Below are 13,136 nucleotides of genomic sequence, written 5' to 3' on the forward strand. Positions count from 1 at the left end.
AAGGTTTTCCCCAGAATACAGATGCTGGCCTTTACGTGGTTAAATCCTCTGGAGTTCATGAAGGTTGTGATGCATTGGTGTATAAAAAGTCACTCTTCTCTCCTGAAGAATTTATCGTTTCTCTCTCTCCCTCTTTCTCTCTTTCTCTCTCTCACACTCTCTCTCTCTGTCTCTCTCTGTCTCTCTCTCTCAGCGCCATACGAGGGGGGCGTGTGGAAGGTGCGAGTAGACCTCCCAGACAAATACCCTTTCAAATCACCATCAATAGGTAGGAAATAGGAATAGCTTTTGAACTTTACAAGCCTTTGTTGAACTGTCTGTTTCACTACAATCTTTTTTTTTTTTCTAACTGTAATTGTCTCTTTCTTTTGCAGGATTCATGAATAAGATTTTCCATCCCAACATCGATGAAGCGTAAGATAATAACAGTCATACATTTTGATGTCCGTGCATTTAAATATTTTGTTCAGTTTGCAGTCATGTGTAAATGTTTTTTGTATTGTAACTGTATCTACCCAACTTGTTACATATGTCGGACAGTTGGCATTGGGGTTACCCTGGTCTTTTTTCCCCTTGTCTTTTTTTAACCCATTCAATCCGGGAACGCATCTCTGTCATTTTAGATTTCTTTGGCTATTTTTGAAAAATCGTGAAAATGTGTGCAAATCTTTGAATATATATTTTTAATTGAAATTTTTTAACTCAAATCTTTGCTCCTTGGGGTCCCTATTACAAAATATTTTGAGATAGGGGGTCCGCGGCCAAATACATATCATTTTGGGTTCCTTGACATGAAAAAGTTTTAGAGACACAAATATTTTGTTCCAGAGATCCCCAGAAACAAAGATTTAAGTAAAACATGCCGTAAAAGTGCCGTTTTCAGACAGCAGTGGACACTGGACAGGCGCCGGCGGACACTGCCGACACTTTTGACATACGCACGCGTGCGGGGACACCTCCCCTACAACGCCACACTCTCGGATAAGCCCGAGAGGTGTAAAAAAAAGTGTGGCGGACCGTCCAGTGAGGTCAGAGGTCAGAAAAGTGCAGTTTTCAGACAACAGTGGACACTGGACAGGCGCCGGCGGACACTGCCGACACTTCTGACATATGAACGCGTGCGGGGACACCTCCCCTACAACGCCACACTCTCGGATAAGCCCGAGAGGTGTAAAAAAAAGTGTGGCGGACCGTCCAGTGAAGTCAGAGGTCAGAAAAGTGCCGTTTTCAGACAACACTGGACAGGCGCCGGCGGACACTGCCGACACTTCTGACATACGAACGCGTGCGGGGACACCTCCCCTACAACGCCACACTCTCGGATAAGCCCGAGAGGTGTAAAAAAAAGTGTGGCGGACCGTCCAGTGAGGTCAGAGGTCAGAAAAGTGCCGTTTTCAGACAGCAGTGGACACTGGACAGGCGCCGGCGGACACTGCCGACACTTCTGACATACGCACGCGTGCGGGGACACCTCCCCTACAACGCCACACTCTCGGATAAGCCCGAGAGGTGTAAAAAAAAGGGTGGCGGACCGTCCAGTGAGGTCAGAGGTCAGAAAAGTGCCGTTTTCAGACAGCAGTGGACACTGGACAGGCGCCGGTGTAGTAGCTTTGGGGGAGGGTTTATCAATTGAATATTCCACTATGATCAAACCATTCACTGATCCAAACTGGACCTCCATTTTTGCTGATGCATATGAACACAACTCTACAAGCATATGAAGAAGGAGCCGTTGACCCCAGAGGTCAAATGCCCCAAACAGCTCTGTTTACACACATCCTGCAGTCTACGTGCCCCGCACGCACACACACGTGCACGCACAGATATACTGATGTGCACGGACATACACACAGAGTTTCCTAGACCCACTGGCTAGGATTGACAATGTTGCTGACATGGAACCATGATATCAGGACACAAACTTGGGACAAATTTAACTGGAAAATATAGCTGCAAGCAGCGATAAGCGGGGCCAGGGAAAAGAGAGAGAGAGAGAGAGAGAGAGAGAGAGAGAGAGAGAGAGAGAGAGAGAGAGAGAGAGAGAGAGAGAGAGAGAGACGGAATAGATTGAAGAGAGAGAGAGAGACGGAATAGATTGAAGAGAGAGACGGAATAGATTGAAAAGAGAGACGGAATAGATTGAAGAGAGAGACGGAATAGATTGAACAGAGAGAGAAAGAGAGAGAAACGGAATAGATTGAAGAGTCACAGACATGAACCTGTTCAGATCTAACTCTGTACTGAGGAACAAAGCCCCCCAGGGCTTTTTGTGTTATCCTTTTTAGCATACCTGGAACACCTATACGCTTGGTTATATACCTTTCAAGCCGAGAACACCACCTCTGTGTGTAGTTGTTGCTATATATCCAGTATATACAGTATACACAGTATAGTATATACAGGAGTATATACAGTATATCGTTGCTGTCGGGTAGAAACCTCTAATCTCCATACTCTAACTTTTTTGTAAATTAATGCCCTACTTCAGTGGTTTTCAACCCTTTTCATATCAAGGTCCTTTATTTATTCGGCATTTGAGCCATGGACCACCGTTTGATGAGATTTAGCCTCTCAGACCCAAAACTTAGAATATTTTGTTATCGTTGGATACGATTTTGTCCACAATTCCATGTATTGACGTTGGTACCATAGGAGAGATAACAGGCAAGCGTTGATCAAAATAACAATTCTTTAATTACATAATGCAGATGTTTAACAATAATTTAACTTTTGGAGCGTAAAATGAAACCATTTTACACTCTCAAGAGTTAAAGAGCTATAAGGGTCCATTTGGTTACCAACTCTCCATCATTTAGCTGGGGACCACCTGGAACCCCCTCAAGGACCACTGGTTGAGAACCACTGCCCTACTTGATCATATTACTACATCGTCACACAAATCTACAAGAACATCCAGAAAAGTAACAGCTTTGGACATAATGAGGTTTCCAGACTTTCCACCCGACAGAGACGATATAGAAACATACTATACTAACTATGTAAATGTGAGTTTTTTCAGAAAACTTCAGGACACATTACAGGATTTAGAAGGCGTTTATAGAATCGGCCTCAGGTCTAAATCGGTTAAATTGTACTGCCATAGTGTTTTCAGCGAGTTAATAAAGTATTCAATCAAATACTGTGTGTGCACGTACACACGTGCGTGCGTGTGTGTGTGTGTATGTGTGTGTGCACGTGCTGTCCTCAGCAAGTGTCAGTGTGTTAATGTCTATGTGTGCTACTCAGTTCCAATACGGAACATCAGGCTCCAGTTACTCACAGCTATTCTGGGAGAGCAACAAACGCATGGGCACATGCGCGCACACACACACACACACACACACGCACACGCACACACACACGCAGGAAACACACACATTTCTTTTCTTCTTTTATATCACTCACTATACTGCATGACACAAATTGAATTGTTTGGAGGTAAAGAAGTCTGCAGAGCCCTGGGCTGAAATACATTTTATTGCATGGAATCAGAAAGAACAGCTGTTGTTGGACCTCAGCAGTAGAGAATAAAACCTTGCAGTGTTTTACCACTTGAACCCTATACTTGGTTGAACCGGAGTCCCTCAGGGGCAGGGCTCGATACTAGCGACTTTTCTGTTTTCACTCAAACATCTTCGCTGAAAATAGCAGGTCGACAAGTTTATCGATCTGCTATTTACTGCGAAGGTTTTCCCCAGAATACAGATGCTGGCCTTTACGTGGTTAAATCCTCTGGAGTTCATGAAGGTTGTGATGCATTGGTGTATAAAAAGTCACTCTTCTCTCCTGAAGAATTTATCGTTTCTCTCTCTCCCTCTTTCTCTCTTTCTCTCTCTCACACTCTCTCTCTCTGTCTCTCTCTGTCTCTCTCTCTCAGCGCCATACGAGGGGGGCGTGTGGAAGGTGCGAGTAGACCTCCCAGACAAATACCCTTTCAAATCACCATCAATAGGTAGGAAATAGGAATAGCTTTTGAACTTTACAAGCCTTTGTTGAACTGTCTGTTTCACTACAATCTTTTTTTTTTTTCTAACTGTAATTGTCTCTTTCTTTTGCAGGATTCATGAATAAGATTTTCCATCCCAACATCGATGAAGCGTAAGATAATAACAGTCATACATTTTGATGTCCGTGCATTTAAATATTTTGTTCAGTTTGCAGTCATGTGTAAATGTTTTTAGTATTGTAACTGTATCTACCCAACTTGTTACATATGTCGGACAGTTGGCATTGGGGTTACCCTGGTCTTTTTTCCCCTTGTCTTTTTTTAACCCATTCAATCCGGGAACGCATCTCTGTCATTTTAGATTTCTTTGGCTATTTTTGAAAAATCGTGAAAATGTGTGCAAATCTTTGAATATATATTTTTAATTGAAATTTTTTAACTCAAATCTTTGCTCCTTGGGGTCCCTATTACAAAATATTTTGAGATAGGGGGTCCGCGGCCAAATACATATCATTTTGGGTTCCTTGACATGAAAAAGTTTTAGAGACACAAATATTTTGTTCCAGAGATCCCCAGAAACAAAGATTTAAGTAAAACATTTTCCTTTAACACATTGAGTACCAGGGTTTTTTAAAAACAGGGTACAGTCAGTGCCTGGATTTGTAACCATTTTTTAACCTTTTTCAAGTAGTCACAAAATATTTTCAGTGATCACTCGGTGCCGCGCTATGAGCTTGTATATCTGCTATTTTTGAATAGCCTAAGTATAAAATAATGGTTATACCTAAAATCGGAAATGACACAGATGCGTGCCCGGATTGAATAGGTTAAGCTCAAATTGGAAACATGAGTATAGCCGATATTTCTGCCATGCGACACTGTTGTATGATGGCGTAAAAAAATTACACTACAGCCACAAACCCAAACCAACAGATAATAATATCGTCCGCAATGTTGAGATTAAAATCCAGATCATCTCAACCCTCTTTCGGAAAAGAAACAAAAAACAAACCGTTTTCTCCTAAAATGCCCCAGCCTTCTTTTTTATTATTTTGTATTTCCCCTTTAGATTAAACAGTGCGATGCATTGTGGGATGTGTAGAGCACCACTGAACATGAATGCGATCATAATAATCTGCTATACAGCTTAACTGCTGCAATGTGATGATTCTAAAGCCCAATGCCCTGACCTCCACTTCACCATGCACATAGATGTATAGCCATACCCATTTGTGGCCTACACACACACACACACACACACACACACACACACACACACACACACACACACACACACACACACACACTATAATTCCCTGTTCCATCTGCTAACTCCAGTCTCTCTTCCATCTCCAGGTCAGGGACAGTGTGTTTAGATGTTATCAACCAGACATGGACAGCCCTTTATGGTGAGTGGCTGTTTGTGTTACGTGTGTGTGTGTGTGTGTGTGTGTGTGTGTGTGTGTGTGTGTGTGTGTGTGTGTGTGTGTGTGTGCGCGCGTGCGTGCGCCTGTGCGTGTGTTAAGGGTTGATGCATATGTGTGTGTGTTATGTTTTAATGGTTCGTGTGATTTCTATACAGATCTATGTGGCGTTAAGTGGTGGAAACAGTTTACAGTTTAGGCATTTAGCAGACGCTCTTAATCCAGAGCGACATACAGTAAGCAAGAACACAAGATAATACATCATAATAATCAGAAAGCGTCTGTTGCTGCAAAGCTGCTGTTGAATGGGCGCTGGGTACACTGTTGCGTCACGTCGGAAGTTGTAGGGAAGCGTGGGATAGCAGCGGGCTGGCGGAGAGGAGGTAGAGCTCTCTGGTTGGCTGATGATGATTATGATGATGCAAGGCTCCTGTGGTGAGTAGCCTATCCTACAGTAGGCTGCTCCAACAGAAATGACAGGCTTCTGGCCTGGACCGAAGTAGCCTGACAGCGTGTCGCGGGTTCGAGTCCCGATCCCGACGGCCTTTGCTGCATGTCACTCCTCATCTCTCTCCCCCCATTTCCTGTCAGACTACTGTCCAATCAATAAAGGCATTATAGCCCCCAACAAATCTTACAGTATACAGTATTATATTGATCATTAGTTGAAGCAAAATGATTTGGCCATGTGCTCATTGCGCTGCCGCTTGCTGCAGGCACGCAGTCTTCATTGTTTTAATTAACGTTAAAGATATGATACACCAAAATAGTCTAAATACAGATAACCTTGTGCCCATGCCCTGAGCACCCTGCAGTGCAGTAGTCCATCGGTGTCGGTTCTCAGGTGCTTTCAGCAACTATTTTTTTTCCCATCTCACCTTCCAACCGACTGATCTCCTGACTTCATTCCACTGCCAGTTTGTAGTTATAGTAGTCTAGTCTGTTTGGTGGAGAGCTACCTTTTAAAGGGATAGTTCACCCCCAAAATGACTTTTTTTCTATCGATTACTCACCCCATGGAGACACTCATGGATTATTTTTTTTTGTCGCATTCCTAAGCCTATAATTTGTTGTGTGTGTGTGCGTGCGTGCGTGCGTGCGTGTGTGTAAGGTCACGTCCAACACATACCTTGTTTTCTTCTGCTGTTTCTGTGTGCCTGTTTTACACCTTTAAGTCACTTAATATAACCTCAGTAAAACTATGCCTAACCCTACACGTATTCCTAACCTTAACCTCAGTAAAATGAATATAAGAATACAAGAACCGCTGGGGGGGGGGCGTGCGGTCCGTGAAAAAAAATGGGGACAAACTTGTGTTTTGAGGTGAGCATTCCGTTTACCATATAAGTCACTGTGGCGCCTGCTAGTGATCTACACATAGTCCCCTATCCTGTCATTGGGGCCCCTGCAAGTGTCCTATAGGCCTCTGTGTCACTGTGTGTGTGGCCCCTGTTAATGTCCTGTGGACACATACTACATGTACAGTGGTGGCCCTAATCCTCTTAGTAGTCAGTCTCCCATTAACACTAATGAGCTAATACTCTGAGCCAGCAAGGTCAGGAAACCTTTTACCCTGACAGGAATGAGACCGAGATGATTACACACACTACACACACACACTACATACCACACACACACACACACACACACACACACACACACACACACACACACACACGCACACTATTTCCATAGCCAGTGGTGGAAAGTAACTAAGTACATGTACTGAAGTAAAATTTTGAGTTACTTTTAACTTTACTAGAGTGTTTCCAATTTGCTTTTTTTACTTATACTTCTACTCCACTACATCTCAGAGGCAACTATTGTACTTTTACTCCACTACAATTATTTGAAAACTTAAGTTACTAGTTACTTTGCAGATATAAATTAGTATATTATAAAACATACATTAACCACTTTAGCCCTTTTTTATATATTGGCTATTTGAAAATAGTAGATCTACAAGCTCACAACGTGTCGCATCGCGACGCGTTGTAAGCTTGTAGATCTGCTATTTTCAAACATTAGTACTTTTACTTTTGGTACTTTAAGTATAGTTTGATGCCATTACTTTGGTACTTTTACTCAAGTAACATTTTGAACACAGGCCTTTTACTTGTAACAGAGCATTTTTATAATGTGGTGTTGCTACTTTTACTTAAGTAAAATATCTGAGTACTTCATCCACCACTGACCATAGCTATGCAAGGCAGCAGTAGCCCAGGAGGTAGAGCATAATCAGATCTCGGTTTTCGGTTCGATCCCCCCGCTCCTCCTGACATCGTGTTTGAAGTGTCCTTGAGCAAGACACTGAACTCCCAACGTTCCTTTGTTATATTGACGATCTCAATTAAAAAGGTTCAGATATTTGCTTAATTTTCAGGCTCACACCTCGCGAGAGAGAGACACACACGACGCCAGTTAAAGTTTAATGTTAAGGAAGAGGTGCAGAGGTGGAAAAAAACTGAACGTCATTCTATCGATGGGATTTACTCTGCAAGTGACCCTAGTTAGCTTAGCAGCATCACTAGCAGTGTTGCTAACAACCATTTACCAAGTGTGTTAGGACTGTTGACATTGATTACGTTATTATTGCCTGTTGAAGTGCAGATGGTGAAATATGTCGATTCAGTGTGACATCATTTATAACACAAAATGCATGGTGACATCGTAACTTAAACTTCAAATGACTTTATTTTCCTTCCAGAGCAGTGGGTAACAACAGTCACAAACAAAAACACAGCTATGCCTATGCTACACATATACCATCATATGGAGATAAAAAATACAAGCTAATAAATGAATAATATTAATACAAACATCACCAACAATACAAACATGTAATACTGGTGTGAATCCATGGCTTCTGTCTGTCTGTCTGTCTGTCTGTCTGTCTGTCTGTGTGTGTGTCTCTCTCTCTCTCTCTCTCTCTCTCTCTCTCTCTCTCTCTCTCTCTCTCTCTCTCTAAATATCTCTAAATATGCTCCCATTAATTTCTCATTACAACCCTCTATACATGGTTCAGAATGTCTTTATGACAGATGTTCCTGCAGCTCATTTAATTCATTTTCACCGGTAGTCTCAAGATATGAACCCAAAGCACAAAGGGAAAGCCCTAAATTGGGTCTAAATGAACTAGACTCCAAATGAACGTGCTGATTCAGTGAAACCAATATTAACGGGAGTGGAATTCTCCCAATCACTTCATGTCAACAAGCCTCTCCTTTGTCCTCCTCAGCAAAGTGCCAGTGTTGAGAGGCTAATCTCTCTGCCTTTGTTTGTCTTCATGTAGAATCAATGTGGACTTTGATTTTAAAGAACAGAAGTCAAGAGTGGAAGCCCCCGACTGAGAAAACAAGCCAATCGATGAAGCATTATTATGTGGATCGTCTTTTCCTCTATTGATGAAATCACCAAAACATAGCAACACAAAGGATCTTTATTTATGCTCCTTCAATGGAGCCAACAGTGACACCACCCGGTGGATGAGATCAGTATTGCAGGTTCTCTCAGTGAAAAGGATTAGTGGAGTCATTCCTCTGGTTGAGGCTATTAAGCCTGAGGATTTCACTTATATGTCTGGCAGTGGTGGAAAAAGTAAAAGTATCGATACTGCAATGTAGAAGTACTCTGTTACAAGTAAAAGGCCCTTGTTCAAAATGTTACTTGAGTAAAAGTACATAAGTATTGGCATCAAAATATACTTAAAGTACCAAAAGTAAAAGTACTAAAATGTTTGAAAGTAGCAGATCTTCAAGCCGCGACGCGTTGTGAGCTTGTAGATCGGCTATTTTCAAATAGTCTGTATATAAAACAGGGCTAAAGTGGTTAATGTATGTTTTATAATGTAATAATTTATATCTGCAAAGTAACTAGTAACTCAAGTTATCAAATAATTGCAGTGGAGTAAAGTACAATATTTGCCTCTGAGATGTAGTGGAGTAGAAGTAAAAGTATAGACAATTGGAAATACTCCAGGAAAGTAAAAGTACCTCAAAATTTTACGTAAGTACAGTACTTGAGTAATTAAGTTACTTTACACGACTGGTGAGCACGCTATGCATTTTTAAGCTATGCATCCCCCCCCCCCACCCCCTCCTCCATGATTGACATGTGTGTAAATCGACCACGACGGGTTTCGTGGCTGCACTTAATCAGTGTTCATTTGGCAGATCTATCCGTGCAGGGCCAGTCGTTTGATTAAATTATCCACATCAGCGGGTGACTGACTGTAACATTAAACGTATTAACTCCGTCAGGTTAAGTGTAAAAGTCGAGTGTAAAAGTTGACTCCAGCCATTTGGAAAGATGTATTATTAAGCTAAAAGTGTTTATACCCGGGGCGCTCGCCCACCTAGCGGTCCAGGCGCATACCACATATGCTGGTAATCCAGCTTGACAGCGTGTCGCAGGTTCGACCCCGGATTCCGAAGACCTTTGCTGTGTGTCACACCCCCCATCTCTCTCCCCATTTCCTGTCAGCCTACTTTCTTATCAATAAAGGCAGAAAAAGCCCCCCAAAAAAATGTTTATACCACATCGCACGAGGTCTACGTATGCATTTTTTCCCCGGCAATCGACACCATCGTACTACGGAATATAAATGTGGCTTCATTGCGTTGTCCATAGTGGACGATAGATAGATGGACAGACAGACAGACAGACAGACAGCAGTGGTGTAAAGTAACGAAATACATTTACTCAAGTACTGTACTTAAGTAAAATGTTTTGGTATTTTTACTTTACTTCGATTTCCAATGCTTCTACTCCACTACATCTTGGATCCAAATAATGTACTTTTACTCCACTAAATTTATTTGAAAACTTTAGTTACTAATTACTTTGTAGATTTTGATTATTATTACAAAACATACATTAACCACTTCAGCCCTATTTGAAAATAGTAAATCTACAAGGATTTTTATTCATTTGAAAACTTGTGAAATGAGACATTCTGCATAATGAGTACTTTCTACTTTTGGTACTAGTACATTTTGATACCAATACTTTTGTACTTTTACTCAAGTCCATTTTGAATTCCAGACTTACTTGTAACAGAGTATTTCTACAGTACATCGCAGCATTGATACTTTTTACTTTAGTACCACCACTGACAAGCAGACAGACAGACAGACCTGTATTGATCCTTCAGGCTAATCCAGGTATTAATGTCATGATGTTGTGTTGCGTTCGTTCCTCTTCCAGATCTGACCAACATCTTTGAGTCGTTTCTGCCCCAGCTGCTGGCGTACCCCAACCCCATCGACCCCCTGAACGGGGACGCAGCCGCCATGTACCTCCACCGACCAGAGGAGTACAAACAGAAAATCAAAGGTACATGTCCGGTGGCTCGCTCTATTCTTATTGTACGTATTCAACACAGCATGGATTAAAGCAGTGGTTCTCAAGCTTTTTCATGTCAAGGACCCCCAAAAGGATTATGTGTTTGGCCGCGGACCCCCATCTCAAAATGTTTTGTTCCAGGGACCCCCCCAGAAGCAAAAATTTGAGTTACAAATGTTCGCTTTAAAAAAATATATATATATATTTAAAGATTTGCACAAGTTTTCACGATTTTTCAAAAATAGCAGATCTACAAGCTCATAGCTTGTAGATCATTATAAGCTTGTAAAACATTAGCCAAACTATAAAATATGGTTAAAGTGGTTAAAATGATTGTGACTCATTTTGCTGAGGACACCCTGGTACCCATCCAAGGACCCCTGGGGGTCCCCTGACCCCACTTTGAGAACCAATGGATTGAAGTTATCCGTCGCCCACGACTGATTTCAGTCATTTTTGTATAAGATTGAGGAGCATTAGATCAGGCCAAACTACCAATAGAAAACGTGTTCAGAAGCACCTTCCACAAAACCTTAATGGTCTCAGATAAAAGCAAATGTTAAGGACTCGGGGCCCTATCTTGCACGCCGCCTTACCCCTTACGCCTAAACCCTTTAGGCAATGTTTTTCTATTTTGAAAACATTTTAAAATAGTTCAAATAGCCAATCTACAAACTCACGACGTGTCGATGTAGATCAGCTATTTTCACTATTCAGAATTTTTTTTCAAAATAGTAAAAAAAAAATGCCTAAAAGGTTTAGGCATAACATAAGGGGTAAGGCGGAGGAGGTGCGCAAGATTATATATTTTTTAAAGAGAACATTTTTAACTCAAATCTTTGCTTCTGACCTGAAAGTAAAGTTTAAAAAAAAAAATGCTTCTGCGGGGTCCCTGGAACAAAATATTTTGAGATGGGGGTCTGCGGCCAAATACAAAGAATTTTGTGGGTCCTTGACATGAAAAAAGAACCACTGATATTATAGCAACATATTACAGCAAAAAAACTAGGATTTAGGAGACATTAAATGTCTCCTATTAATTAAATTAAATCATGAAAATGTGTCTTCTATCTTTGAATATATATATTTTTTTCTACAAAATGTTAGTTTAAAATGTTAGTTAGTTTCTACAGAAATATACATATTAATTATATTCAAAGATTTGGACAAATTTACATGATTTTTCAAAAATTGCAGATCTACAAGCTTGTATATCTGCTATTTTTGAATAGCCAAAGACATCTTAAAATGACACAGATGCGTTCCCGGTCTTAATGGGTTAGGACCTTTTTAATACCTCAAAAAAAGGAAAAGAAAAGAAAAAAGACCATTACTGCATCAAAAGTAATGTTGTTGTGATAAAATCATTTATCAGTCATTGATTTGATTCTCTCTCTCTCTCTCTCTCTCTCTCTCTCTCTCTCTCTCTCTCTCTCTCTCTCTCTCTCTCTCTCTCCCCCTCCTTGTCTGTATGTATGTCTCTCTCTCTCTCTCTCTCTCTCTCTGTCACAGAGTACATCCAGAAATATGCAACGGAGGAGGCTCTGAAGGAGCAGGAGGACGGAGCAGGCGACTCCTCGTCAGAAAGCTCCATGTCAGACTTCTCAGAGGACGAGGCCCAGGACATGGAGTTGTAGTGATGGGAGACACCCCCCCCCCTCCCTCCATTTCCCTCCTCCTCCTCCTCTAGAGCAGTGGTTCTCAACCTTTTCAGACTTGTGACCCCCCCCAAAATAATCATATTTGAACTGGGGACCCCCCAAAATAATCATATTTGAACTGGGGACCCCCCAAAATAATCACATTTGAACTGGGGACCCCCCAAAATAATCATATTTGAACTGACCCCCCACCCTGACAAGTACTTGGAATTGTAGGAGTTGAGGCATTAACATTTAGTTTGACTCTGTTCCACAGATAAATATTGTGGAAAATAGCAGATCTACAAGCTCACAACGCCTTGTAGATCTGCTATTTCCACAATTTCTGCCTCTTTCTTATATTATTTGACCATTATTTTGTCCAATGTTTGACCAGTTTTTATAGTATAGTCTGTTGATTACTTTTGAAGCAGTAATGCTCTTTTTATTTTATTTTGTAGGTGTTAATAAGGTCTTAAAAGTCACGTCACTGTCTTCTGGGGACTCCCCCTCAAAAATCATTTGGGGACTCCACCCCCCATGGGTCACGACCCACAGGTTGAGAACCACCGCTCTAGAGTACCGCCCCCCAACTTTTTGTGTTTTTTTCGTAAATGAACGCCCTACTTGATCATACGACAGCGTCACTCAAAAGTAGCAGATCGACAAGCTCGAAACTTTTCGTTTCGAGCTTGTCTAATCTGCTACTTTTGATGTTTTTAAATTTGAATCCTGAAAAGTAACAGTTTAGGACATATGAGGTTTCCACCCGACAGAGCTGAT

General features: G+C 41.4%; 1 protein-coding gene across 1 annotated transcript; it reads left to right on the plus strand.

Moving 5' to 3' along the window:
* The first annotated feature begins 3,881 nt into the window (after positions 1-3,881).
* Positions 3,882-12,833, plus strand: LOC308079505 (ubiquitin-conjugating enzyme E2 H-like). Its single transcript, XM_080421046.1, has 5 exons — positions 3,882-3,952; positions 4,059-4,098; positions 5,303-5,355; positions 10,576-10,704; positions 12,226-12,833. The coding sequence occupies exons 2-5, from the start codon at positions 4,064-4,066 to the stop codon at positions 12,348-12,350; spliced, it is 342 nt and encodes a 113-aa protein (XP_080277172.1). The 5' UTR covers positions 3,882-3,952; positions 4,059-4,063; the 3' UTR covers positions 12,351-12,833.
* The last annotated feature ends 303 nt before the right edge of the window (positions 12,834-13,136 follow it).

Source organism: Gymnoscopelus braueri (genome assembly GCF_963280865.1).
Source record: "Gymnoscopelus braueri genome assembly, chromosome: 23".
Classification (NCBI taxonomy): Eukaryota; Metazoa; Chordata; class Actinopteri; order Myctophiformes; family Myctophidae; genus Gymnoscopelus; species Gymnoscopelus braueri.